Genomic DNA, 13,413 nt, shown 5'->3' on the forward strand with positions numbered 1-13,413 from the left:
AGATAGCGGCTCCCATTACTTCACTGCAAAGGGAGGACCGGTTTGGTTGCAGTGGTCGGCTGAGGCGGATATGGCTTTTGGTCACCTAAGGGTTCTGTTTTCCTAAGGCACCCGTGCTGGCCAATCCGGATCCCTCTTTGGGGTTCACGGGGGAGGTTGATGCGTCCAAGGCTGGGATAGGAGCCGTGCTCTCTCAGCGCTCGGGCACGCCGCCGAAGCTCCGCTCGTGTGCCTTCTTCTCAAAGAAGCTCAGCCCTGCGGCGCAAAACTATGATTTGGGGGACTGGGAGCTGTTGACTGTCGTCAAAGTGCTGAAGACGTGGAGACATTGGCTTGAGGGGGCTAAACACCCTTTTCTCTTCTGGACTGACCATTCAACCTGGAGTACATCCGGACAGCGAGGAGACTGAATCTTTGTCAGGCAAGGTGGGCCATGTTTTTCAGCCGTTTTGTTTTCACCATTTCTTACAGACCAGGTTCCCAGAATGTGAAGGCAGACGCACTGTCTCGGCTGTATGACACAGAGGAGCGTCCATGGATCCTACCTCCATACTCCCGGCCTGGTGGCGCCAGTAGTGTGGGAGCTGGACGCGGACATTGAGCAGGCGTTACGTGCAGAGCCCGCTCCCCTCCAGTGTCCCGCTAGGTATCTGTACGTTCCGTCTGCTGTCCGTGACCAGCTGATCTATTGGGCTCACACGTCACCCTCCTCTGGTCATCCAGGGATCGGTCGGACAGTGCGCTGTTTGAGTGGGAAGTACTGGTGGTCCATCTTGGCTAAGGACGTGAGGGTTTATGTTTCCTCCTGCTAGAGGTGTGCGCCCAGTGTCAGGCCCCTAGGCACCTGCCCAGAGGTAAGCTACACCCCTTACCTATTCCACAATGGCCTTGGTCGCACCTTTTTATAAATGTTCTTACCAATCTCCCCCCATCACAGGGTAACACCACGATCCTGGTCGTTGTAGACCATTTCTCTAAGTCCTGCCGTCTCCTCCCTCTGCCCGGTCTCCCTACGGCCCTACAGCCTTACTTCAGGGATTCACCCCAAGATTAATGGGCAGGCGGAGAGAGTGAACCAGGATGTGGGTAGGTATATGCAGTCTTATTGTCGGGACTGGCTCTGTCAGAGTCGGTCTCTGCTTCCCTGCCCGCAGTTTGTGGGGCCATTTAAAGTCCTAAGGAGACTGAACAAGGTTAGTTACAGGTTACAGCCTCCCCCCTAATTACCGTATTTACCCCTCGTTCCATGTGTCTCTCCTCAGGCGGGTGGTGGCTGGCCCGCTCCAGAAGTCTGAGGTGCGGGAGGTTCCTCCGCCCCCTCTGGACATCGAGGGGATGCGGGTGAGGGGCCTTCAGTACGTCGTGGAGTGGGAGGGGTATGGTCCGGAGCAGAGGTGCTGGGTGCCAGTGGAGGACGTGTTGGACCCTTCAATGCTGTGGGAGTTCCACCGTTTCCGGCCAGATCGCCCTGCGCCTCACCCCCCGGGGCGTCCCAGAGGCCGGTGTCGGCCTCGGGTACGCCCCAGCATTTTCCATTTGTTTTGTCTTGTTTTCCCGCACACCTGGCTTGCATTCCCTCATTACTCATCTTGCATATAACCCTCTGTTTTCCTGCATGTCTGTGTGTGGAATTGTTATATGTAAATGTATGTGTACTCCAGGTTGGTTTGTGCCGGGTTATTGTAACCCCTGTGTGTTTAGTTTTCTGAGTGCTGTGTCTTGTTCGCCTCAATAAAGGGCTCCGTTTGCCACTAATTTCTGCTCTCCTGTGCCTGACTTCCCTGCATCCAGTTACGCACTCCATTACACTGATTCCTTCCAAACCACTCATTGTTGAACTTGCAATTTCCAACTTGTGTTTGTGGCCAGTGAGCACCAATACGTTTTATCTATAATTTCTCTTCATTATTTTTCTTCACATGACAAGGATTAAAAAGGATTTTCCAGTAGATTGTCGACTTGATTCATGATCATGACTGTAGGTAAGATTTTGAAAGCATGATGTTGACATGATCAGTCCAATCAAAGCTACTGTACATTTAACATGATTTGATGTAATTTTTTCTGTGGCCAATGACCTTGAGCCTTCTTGGATGGGCACTTCTAAGGTAATTAACTCTATGGCAGCACCCAGGGGGATAGAATTTTCTAGCTCTACCCTTAAACTTGGTGGTGACATAGTGTCCCCATGAGTGACAGAGCACTGAACCAATCGCGGCGCATTGCTCCATATTTTCTGCTGGCTTGCCCCACCACCACAGAAAGCACTGAGCTAGTCTGAAACACCTGCATTTTGGAGCTGCCTTACTCAAGAAAACAAAAAAGAGACCATGCTTGTATGTGGCTTTATTAACTAAATGATATATATATATTTACATTGTTTGCAAACTGATATGTGCCACGTATTGATGCCAAAATAACATGCAAAACTGACAAGATTAGATTTTTTTTTTGCCCTGAATGACAGGTCGCCACAACCCCTACCTATACATTGCTTTTGGAAAGTATTCAAACCCCTTGTCCTTTTCCACATATTGTTACATATGTTACAGCTTTATTCTAAATCTGATTAAATAATGTTTTTCTTTATCAATTTACACACAATACCCCATATAATGACAAAGTGAAAACAGGTTTTTAGACATTTTTGCACATTTATTAAAAATGTATATAAGTATTCAGACCCTTTGCTATGAGACTCGAAATTGAGATCAGGTGCATCCTGTTTCCATTGATCATCGTTGAGATGTTTCTACAACTTGACTGGAGTCCACCTGTGATTATTTAAATTGATTGGGCATGATTTGGAAAGGTACACACCTGTCCATATAAGGTCCCACAGCTGACAGTGCATGTCAGAGCAAAAATCAAGCCATGAGGTTGAAGCAATTGTCTGTTGAGCTCCAAGACATGATTGTGTCTTGGCACAGATTTAGGGAAAGGTATCAAAAAATGTCTGCAGCATTGAAGGTCCCCAAGAACACAGTGGCCTCCATCATTCTTAAATGGAAGAAGTTTGGAAGCACCAATACTCTTCCTAGACCTGGCCGCCTGGCCAAACTGAGCAATTGGGGAGAAGGGCCTTGGTCAGGGAGATGGCCAAGATCCTGAAGGTCACTCTGACAGAGCTCCAGAGTTCCTCTGTGGAGATGTGAGAACCTTCCAGGAGCACAAGCATCTCTACAGCACTCCATCAATCAGCCCAACCATCAATTCCATTTATGGTAGAGTGGTCAGACGGATGCCACTCCTCAGTAAAAGGCACATGACAGCCCACTTGGAGTTTGCCAAAAGGCACTTAAAGACTCTCAGGCCATGAGAAACAAGATTATCTGGTCTGATTAAACCAAGATTGAACTCTTTGGCCTGAATGCCAAGTGTCACATCTGGAGGAAACCTGGCACCATCCCTACGGTGAAGCATGCTGGTGGCAGCATCATGCTGGTGGCAGCATCATGCTGTGGGGATGTTTTTCAGGAGCTGGGAATGGGGGACTAGTCAGGATCAAGGGAAAGAGGAATGGAGAAAAGTACAGAGGGATCATTGATGAAAACTTGCTCCAGATGTGTGCCAAGCATGTAGCTTCATACCCAAGCTGTTATCGCTGCCAAAGGTGCTTCAACAAAGTACTGAGTAAAGGGTCTGAATACTTATGTAAATGTGATATTAGTTTTTTATTTCTAATACAATACAATACATGCAAAATATTCTATACACCTGTTTTTGCTTGGGGTATTCTGTGTAGGTTGATGAGGAAAAAACGATTTAATACATTTGACGTAACAAAATGTGGAAAAAATCTAGTGGTCTGAACACTTTGAGTACAATGTACGTATTCACATCCGAGTCAATACTTTGAAGAAGCACCTTTTGCATTGATTATCGCTTTGAGTCGCCTTGGGTGTGTCTGTATCAGCTTTGCACATCTGTATTTGGGGATTTTCTCCCATTCTTCTTTGCTCTGTTGAGTTAGATGGGGAGCAGCAATCTGGTATTTGGATGTAAAAAATATCTTTATGGAACAAAAGGAACATTTGTTGTCTAACTGGGAGTCTTGTGAGTGAAAACTTCCGAAGATCATCAAAGGTAAACGATTAATTTGATTGCTTTTCTGATTTCCGTGACCAAGTTACCTGATGCTAAGTGTACTTATTGTTTTGTCGTGCGATTGATAAACTCACACAAACGCTTACATTGCTTTCGCAGTAAAGCATAATTTCAAAATCTGAGACGACAGGTTGATTACCTCTTAGAACTACCCATCCCGGATCCGGGAGAATTGTCATCAACTACACTAATTAGCATAGCGCAACGGTGAAAAAATATTACTAGAAAATATTCATATTCATGAAATCACAAGTGAAATATAGTGAAACACTGTTTAGCCTTTTGTTAATCACTCTTTCATCTCAGATTATGAAATTATGCTTTACAGCCAAAGCAAGACAAGCATTTGTGTAAGTTTATCAATAGCCTAGCATAGCATTATGTCCAGCTAGCAGCAGGAAGCTTGGTCACGAAAATCAGAAAAGCAATCAAATTAACCTTTACCTTTGATGATCTTTGGATGTTTTCACTCACAAGACTCCCAGTTAGACAGCAACTGTTCCTTTTGTTCCATAAAGATTATTTTTATACCCAAAATACCTCCTTTTGTTGGTCACATTGTGTTGAGAAATCCACCGGAAATTGCGGTCACGACAACGGCGAAAAAAAATCCAAATTATGTCCATAATATCGACAGAAACATGGCAAACGTTTTTTGTAATCAATCCTCAAGGTGTTTTTCAAATATCTATTCGATAATATATCAACCCGGGACAATTGGCTTTTCAGTAGGAGCGAGAGGAAAAATGACTGCCTCTGTCTTTTACGCAAGAATCACTCTGAGAGCCCTCAGCTGGCCACTGACGCAATGTAGTCGTTTACGATCATTCTTCAAAATAAAGGCCTGAAACTACGTCTAAAGGCTGTAGACACCTTAGCGAAGCCACAGAAAAAGGAATCTGGTTGATATCCCTTTCAATGGGCAATAGGGATGCATAGAAAGACAGGGGTTTCAAAATAAGAGTCACTTCCTGATTGGATTTTTCTCAGGATTCCACCTGCAATATCAGTTCTGTTATACCCACAGACAATATTTTTACAGTTTTGGAAACTTTAGAGTGTTTTCTATCCTAATCTGTCAATTATATGCATTTCTAGCATCTGATCCTGAGAAATAGGCGGTTTACTTTGGGACGTTATTTTTCCAAAATTAAAAATAGTGCCCCCTAATTTCAAGAGGTTAACTTCTTGACCATACTTGAGACGCAGACGTCTCAAGTATGCCCCTGGAAATGCAAATGCGCTACGCTAAATGCTAAATGTACTCGTTACAACTCAATCTTTGATCAAAATTCACAAGCAGGGTATTGAATTAAAGCTACACTCGTTGTGAACCTAGCCAGCAAGTCAGATTTTTAAAATGCTTTTCGGCGAAAGCATGAGAAGCTATTATCTGATAGCATGCACCCCCCAAAATGCCAGCACGACACGTAAACAACAGATTTTGCGGTAGCCGGCGCTACCCAAAACGCAGAAATAAAATATAAAACATTCATTACCTTTGACGAGCTTCTTTCTTGGCACTCCTATATGCCCCATAAACATCACTATTGGGTATTTTTTTCGTTTAAATCGGTCCATATATACCCAAAATAGCTTTGTATGGAAGCTGTGTCATTCAGAAAAAAACATCGTTTTTAAACGCTGCGTAATTTTTTAAAATTAAAAAAGTCGACGATAAACTTTCACAAAACACTTCGAAATCCTTTTGTAATCCAACTTTAGGTATTAGTAAACGTTTATAATCTATCAAAATGATTACAGGGCGATGTATTTTCAATAGGTCTTCGCTTGCAAATCAATGGCTGCTAATGTCTTCATCAACTACATCCGGGTGAAGACTGGGAAAATGGATGCCAGATAGATGGATTTTCCAACAATTAATTCAATTGAAAATGACGACAATGGCGACATCGTGTGGAATTTGTATGAATTGCAGGCAGGTCGATATTAAATTCTGTTCTCTTTTAACAACTCGTGGAAGTGACTTATGGAAATTATTTTTAGCTTTCAGAGAGCAGTTTTTCTTGCGTTTTTCAATGAAACACACGATCTGTTATAGTCACAGCCGTGATTTAACCAGTTTTATAAACTTCAGAGTGTTTTCTATTCACACATACTAATCATATGCATATACTATATTCCTGGCATGAGTAGCAGGACGCTGAAAAGTTGCGCGATTTTTAACAGAATTTTCGAAAAGGGAGGGGGTAGAAGTAAGAGGTTCAAAAGGCTAAACTGTGTTTTCCTAAATTGCACTTGTGATTTCATGAATATGAATATTTTCTAGTAATATTATTTGACTGTGGCACTATGCTATTCAGTGTTGCTGTTGACAATTATACCGGATCCAGGATGGGTGGTTCAGAGAGTTTAACTTCAGATCTAGACCTAGGTATGTTTAACTTCAGATCTAGACCTAGGTATGTTTAACTTCAGATCTAGACCTAGGTAGGTTTAACTTCAGATCGTGGCCTAGGTATGTTTAACTTCAGATTAATGCACGGTGTCAGTGCAAATGGAGATTTCTGGCTTTCCCTGAAGCAACCTCAGGCCATAACCACCTGCACATAGCTCATCTAATTAGTCAGGGGCTCCACAGTCTAGAAGTCAATAATCTGAAATGTTTTAGAAATCCACTTTTAATTGTGGATTAATTATGCTTCCAAGCACAACGGTGCAGGAACCCTACTGTTTTGGTATTGGTTAGTCTTATTATTCTAGTAGATTGGTAAAACATAAATGGTAGAACCCATCAAGAGTTACTGAGAATGTTCATGGGAGACAGACACAAATGTGTGTTCAGAAATAATTTGAAGTAGCTGTGTCATAAACAGGATAATCAACTCTGGCCTGTGAAATTCTACAGTAATAATCAACTGTATGGAGGTATAATGGTGTTGTGTCAGGTCGGCATCTCAGCCCTGCGTCGCTGATTATTTCCTTAGAACGCAACAGCCCAAAGTTGACTAAATTCCTTATAAACCTGTCTATCAAACCTATGTTTTCTTTCTATCCAGAGAACACCCACATCAGCTGTCAAAATGAACACACAGACTTTGAGAGCAAATTTTCATCTTGGGTATGTTCTGTTTGTTTTTACAATAAAAAGAGTAATTAAGGACTATTTTTGTAGTGTAATTGAAAACATATCATAACATTTTGGACAATGTAATAGTGAGACATTATGCAAAAACGCATTTGTGTCAAAGTAAATGGCAGGCAAATTCTTTAAACGACTCTTAAAGAATAAAGAGATCCAAACTAGGCTGATCGGGTACGGGTGTTGTTATCACATTTATACAACGGGGTACCAACATATTCAAATAAATATTGACATATTTTTATTAAAACGTTATTTTTAATTAATTTATTCATACAATTTCTTCCATCCTCAAGATATAGTCCCGACACAAATCTAGGGTTGCTAGAGATTACAACCCAGTCATTCCGTGTTTTGGGTTGCGTCCATAGATACAGAACAAAAATAATTAACAACTTTGTTCTGTATCTATGGACGTGACCCAGTTGTTCGTTCTAAATGTTCCATTGCCACACTGGCTGGCAACGTTCTTATCCCTTGCTTGCTAGCTAGCCAACTATGGCTTACCTACAGTCATGTCAAAAATAACAGCCAGAATAACAGCAAAGTAGCTGCATTTGTTATGGGTGTAAAATGGCACAGTGATGCCATCTGTTGGTAAATGTTAATTACTGCAACTCCAGTGTTTTTACCGGTGTGCTTGAGATACCTGGATGTATTGCAATGTACAGTACTGAACAAGACTGGTTTCTCGCATCAATGCCGCTGTCTCATCATTTAACATTCAAAAATGGTGTCAGAAGTGGGATAACTAACCATGATTTCCGCAAATTAAGAGTCACCTGTTCTGGTTAACAAAAAAATGCTAATTTCAGTCAAATTTAGTCGGAATTGACCTTAGCTAGAATGAGTTTGCTAGTTAGTAGTTAGCTTCAGTGTTGTTAGCACCGGTTAGACATGGCAGCGAACATTCCCCCTCCCGCCGTTATGAAACTCAGCAGAGATTGAAGCACGAACTGTGATACGTTTAGAGGTGAATGGGAGGACTATGCACTAGCCACGGAACTTCTGGAAAAGGAAATTGAGGTAGTGGCTGCCACTTTAAGGACTATAATGGGAACTGAATGCAGACACGCATACAAACACAACCTGAACCTAACAGCAGCTTAGCAAGGTAACAGAACAGCTACTCTTGTAATAGTGCCTATGTGTAGCTGGTTTTTTGATCTCACAGATTACAATGACATCTCTCCCCATAGGAATACATTGCCTGCTCCTCTAAAGTCAACCTGAAGCCTATGTGGGTTATGAGTGCCTTATGAACCTGTCTTCAATGACAGTCCATCAGGACACTATGAGGTCTACCTGTGTCGATTCTAAGCTTCCTGAAGCAACCGGAAGTGGTTAAAATCACCCTAAACATGTTTTTCCATACACAACCAGCAGTTTGTGATAAATAGTGCATTCAACCCTGTGTAAATCAGTCAGTTCTTAACGTAAAGACTTAAAACTCAGGATTCAGTAAAGGCATACCCCAATGAGGATATGTGTTTACGTATAGCTTCCTGTGCCAACCGGAAGTGCCATAATTGGTGTCACAGGGGCTGTTTCGAAGGGTTAAAAAGTCAGATCTTTCCAAAACTTCGTATGTGTGATTAGGCAACCCCCATGAACTGTAAATCAGTCATTTCTCCCATAAAATGTCAAAGAAAAACTAAATCACACACACACACAGCTTGGAAGGAGGGACACATTGGGGTGCATAGAGACATACACTGCCAGCATTAGTTAACCTTGTTCGAACTATTAAAGAACCGTCAGACCTAGAGTTCTGAAACTTTAGAAACCTGTTCTAGACCTCAGGTCGATAGTGCGTGGTGAGTTACGTGGCTCTAGAAGGTTCTCGGACCGAGAAATAGCCTCGTACATTTGCAATGACTTCAATTCATTTTTGCATCACGAAAATGACGACATTTAGAAATCTCGACCCATATAGACGGACCCCAACGTTTCTGTCCGATAGCTCATTCAAGGACCCCGTAGCAAGGCATGGAAAAAGTGGATTTTCAGCACCAATTAGGGTCTTGCTCGGGCACCAAATGACCTATCGAGCCGAAACTTGGCATTCGGGGTCGCCTCAGCTAGGCCATCACATAACATCAGGACTGGACCCACAGCTGGAACGTAACTACGTGTTTTACGTTTTTATTATGGTTTGAACAGAAGGCATTGTGAATTTTGGGCCAGCTCTGTAGTATGTGATAGTTGGCTACTAAACAAGTTGGAAAAAGTGGGTTTGGTGTCAGTTTGTATCAGTTTGGTGTCAGAATGATATCTAATTGACTGATGGACAGTGACTTGCTGGTGACTTTTGTCCATTTGCAATATGTTTAAACAGTGAGGTACCATCACCAAAGTGACATTCTGAAATCAACCCTAACGAGCGATGGAGAGGAACCAGAATTACTGCCCAGCCATCCCGAGTTCATCGGGCCAGTCAATTTTGCCAAATTTGTGATGGTAAATGCCCATTGAAACATATTGCAAATGCACTTTCATTTGCAAAATGATTCAATAGTGAAAAAACATCACCAAATGGACATGATGAAATCAACACAACGAGTGATGGAAATGAACAACTATCACTGCCCGGCCATCCTGTGTTCATCTGGTCAGTCAATTTAGTATTTCTGCAGGATTTTTGAGCATGACAAATTCGTGATGGTACATGGCAAATGGACATAACATCATGATTTGGCATTTTCAAATCTTTCATATTGCATTTGGACATTTCTTACGGCATTTGGCCAAAAAAAGTGACTTTTGACTTCCTATGAAATCATATTGCAAATGGACAAAACACATGCTTTATGCACAAGTAAAAAAAATAAAAAATAACTATGATAATAAAAGTTGACAAAAGTATATTCTACAGTTCTTACACATGATTAATTGACAAAAAAATCGAAAGAATTTCGAAAAACGGTCCACTTTTTTAAGGGGGTGATAAGTTTTTGAAAAAAAGTTTACATTTTCGACTTTTGACTTCCTATGAAATCATATTGCAAATGGAGAAAACATATGCCTTACGCACAAGTAAAAAAAAATAAAAAATGATGATAATAAAATATGACTAAAGTATGTTGATACAGTTCTTACACATGTGTAATTGACACAAAATTTGAAAGAATTTCGAAAAAACGGTCTAGAAAGCACAACTTATGCACAAGTTAAAAACAATAAAAAAATAATGATAATAAAATTGGACAAAAGTATATTCATACAGTTCTTACACATGTGTAATTGACAAAAAAAATCTAAAGAATTTCTAATAACGGTCCGGAAATGTTTCTTTTGGATGTTGACTTGTGTTACATTTGCAATATGAAAAAACACGGTGGAGCGCACTCGCCACCTGTTGGATTTTTAAGCTTAAATAATTGTTTAGTTATCATAATTGGGATTGAAAATTCTCGTGACAACTTGGTCCTTCGAGCCGGATCTCAATACCTGTTTCTGTCATCCCATGGGAGCTCCGAAAACCGTGCACGGGCGGATCGGAGATCCGTAGATTAAAGACCTGGCCCCATTCTGGCCCCATTCTGAGGGTTCTTTACAGGCCGGTGGCGAACTGGTACACGACACAAACGGTGACGAGATCCAACCAAAATTTGAATCTCAGCTGCAAGATAATGTCAGTAATCTTTATTAATTTGTTTGGGGTTAAATTCTAAACATACAAAAAATTGACTTAGAATGGACTTAATTAAATTCCTATAAAGCATTGGTCAAGATAAATGTGAGGGAGGATTTTAACTGTAAAACTAACAGTAAGTAAGTAAGTAAGATTTGTATCGGGTATACCATCCATATAATCTAATGTAGAGAAAGTTTAAGACAAAAGTATCTATGTTAGTGTTGGCGGCACTGGGTCACAGATCTCTCAGTAAGAAATGTCGAAGTAAGTAAGTTTGGGTCTGTAATGACCCAAGGTATCTGTGGCCACTACCAATGTAAACTACCTAATGTTGAGACCTAAAAGTAAAACTGGTTGATATACATTAGCCAGAAAATGGAATATAGAAGGCGAAATATAATTATATAAATATAGATAAGAAAGTAAGTTACGTTAGTCTATTACTAATGGCAGTAAGTATAGTAAAAGTGAAAACACACACATAGATAGTCAAAAGTAAGCAAGATTAAGTATAATAACAGTAAGAAAGTAAGAGCACACACATAGATAGTCAAAAGTATAGGAGGGAAACTGATAAGAGAATTATGTTCTCCAGGTACATAACCCAATTGAATTATATTACTCTCAAGTCTGCAAAACAGAATTTGTAAGATCCTGGTCGAATGAAACAGACGGAGGCCCAGCTAAAATAGTCAAAAAGGTTTATTCACGGGAATGTTCTGGCGTGCACAGTACAAGGCAATTCATTTCATACTGACTTCTCACACCCACACATACACACAACCATACGCACACACATACACACAAACAGACGCACACAATGTCCTGCTACGCACACACTGTCTGTCCCTCTACCCAGCCAACAGTGATTAGTGACCTTGTCCTTGAGACGTACTCCCCGTTCTCTCCCAAATCTCTAGTCAGGTCAGCACTGAGCTCAGACAGTCTGTGTTTTAAAATACCATAAAGACATATTGTTTTACCCTAATTCTGACTAGGACTACACATTTATTGATTATGATTTCATACATTCTAATCAATTCCATACAATTATATGTTTCAGGGCGGAATATTCTAATCATTCAATTAACAGATAATTCTCAACTAACAGAAACTTAAAATAGAGCGTGTGAGATATGAGATATTAACCGAGTCAAAAGTCATAATAAGCGTTAACTCATATGTGTGAGTAATAGTTTATTGTTTAAAAGTAGAGATAGATATATTAATCAGTCGAGTCACAAAAACGATAATTCTCTCACGTGTAATACCTAATAATCGATCAAAAATCACCTCTATAGATAAGTTTCAATAAATTAAGTCGGAGACATAATTTGTATGAATATAGATCGCCTGTCAAAATACGTTTAAGGGGGGATAGTTGACATCCACCGGAGGTGCACACATAGGTCTGACTATTCCGAGAGGGAGGAATTAATGGTTAATTATTTGAGTAGGTCAGAGAGGTAAGACCTTATATTCTATCAAAAGTCATAAAAATAATTATTCTGAATTCCTAGGAGGGTAACAACGAGAAGGGTTAACTAATAATGGGGAATAAATCCTCAAAGGAGGTTCCGGAATTAACCGTAGATGAGAGATATGTAGAAGGAACATTTATTTTGGCCCGAAATGGAGAAAGAAGTACGAATTTGATGGACGTTTAGATGTAGAAAAGAAGGCAAGAAGGCAAGTGTAGAAAAAGAGAGCGAGAAAGTTTCAAGAAGCATATCAGCAGGGGAAGAATTATGTGCGTGTGAGACCCAATAACTTATCAAAAGTCACAATAGTAATTATTTCTAAATTCTGAGAAGGACATAGAGAGAGTGACAGAAGTTAGAAAAAGAAAGAACAGAAAGGAGATCAGTATCTCATAGTAACTATTGGGGTAATTGTAGATAAGCATAAAGGAGGCTTTAAGGGGAAGAGACCAAAGAGAGAAGGGAGAAATGGACAGGATCAGACGATAGAAAGTATTTCAATTTAATTTTGCTAGATACTGGCAAGGCACCATGTTCCAGCTGTCATTAATCAGGGCACATTTCCCAAAAACTGTAAGACCAAAGGGAAAGGCAGGAGAGAAGATAAGGGAACATACAGAAAAAGAGAGACAGAGACAACGAGCGCAAGAGTAATGAGAATCATCGCCGGAGTAATGCTTGGACCTTTAAATTAGGGCTATTTTCTGGGAATTGTCTCGGTAGTACGTGCCTGATTTTATGACTACAGACAATTATAAACAGGATTATTTGCTAGGAGTCTCCCTCATTTCAATAGTGTTGGTGGTTCAGTGGTACAATTCTTGCCTAGCATGTGGGAGACTCAGGTTCGTTTCCCAGCATATGCATCAATTGCCTAAAACTTTCTGGGTGTCTGATTGTAATTCAACTATTGGTATGTTTTGCCTGGAAAGATACGGTCGTTAGTGTTTAAGATATAAACTGAACATTTTAATAGCTTGTTTAGGTTAAATTGATTTTGATGTAATACGTTGTCTGTTGCCTAAATGGTCTGCTGGAATAACATATTGAGAATTGGAGTCGTATTTAAATAACTGAATCAAAGG

At 40.7% G+C, this 13,413-nt stretch overlaps 1 protein-coding gene across 1 annotated transcript in view; it reads left to right on the forward strand.

The window, feature by feature from the left end:
- Window positions 1-515: 515 nt before the first annotated feature.
- LOC139391941 (uncharacterized) overlaps window positions 516-13,413 on the forward strand; it is a 29,773-nt gene continuing 16,875 nt past the window's right edge. The window contains exons 1-2 of the mRNA XM_071139552.1: window positions 516-646; window positions 1,263-1,515. Of these exons, the coding sequence (XP_070995653.1) occupies window positions 516-646; window positions 1,263-1,515 (384 nt within the window). The remainder of the gene's footprint in view (window positions 647-1,262; window positions 1,516-13,413) is intronic.

The sequence above is a fragment of the Oncorhynchus clarkii genome, chromosome 32 (genome assembly GCF_045791955.1).
Source record: "Oncorhynchus clarkii lewisi isolate Uvic-CL-2024 chromosome 32, UVic_Ocla_1.0, whole genome shotgun sequence".
In the NCBI taxonomy this organism is placed as follows: domain Eukaryota; kingdom Metazoa; phylum Chordata; class Actinopteri; order Salmoniformes; family Salmonidae; genus Oncorhynchus; species Oncorhynchus clarkii.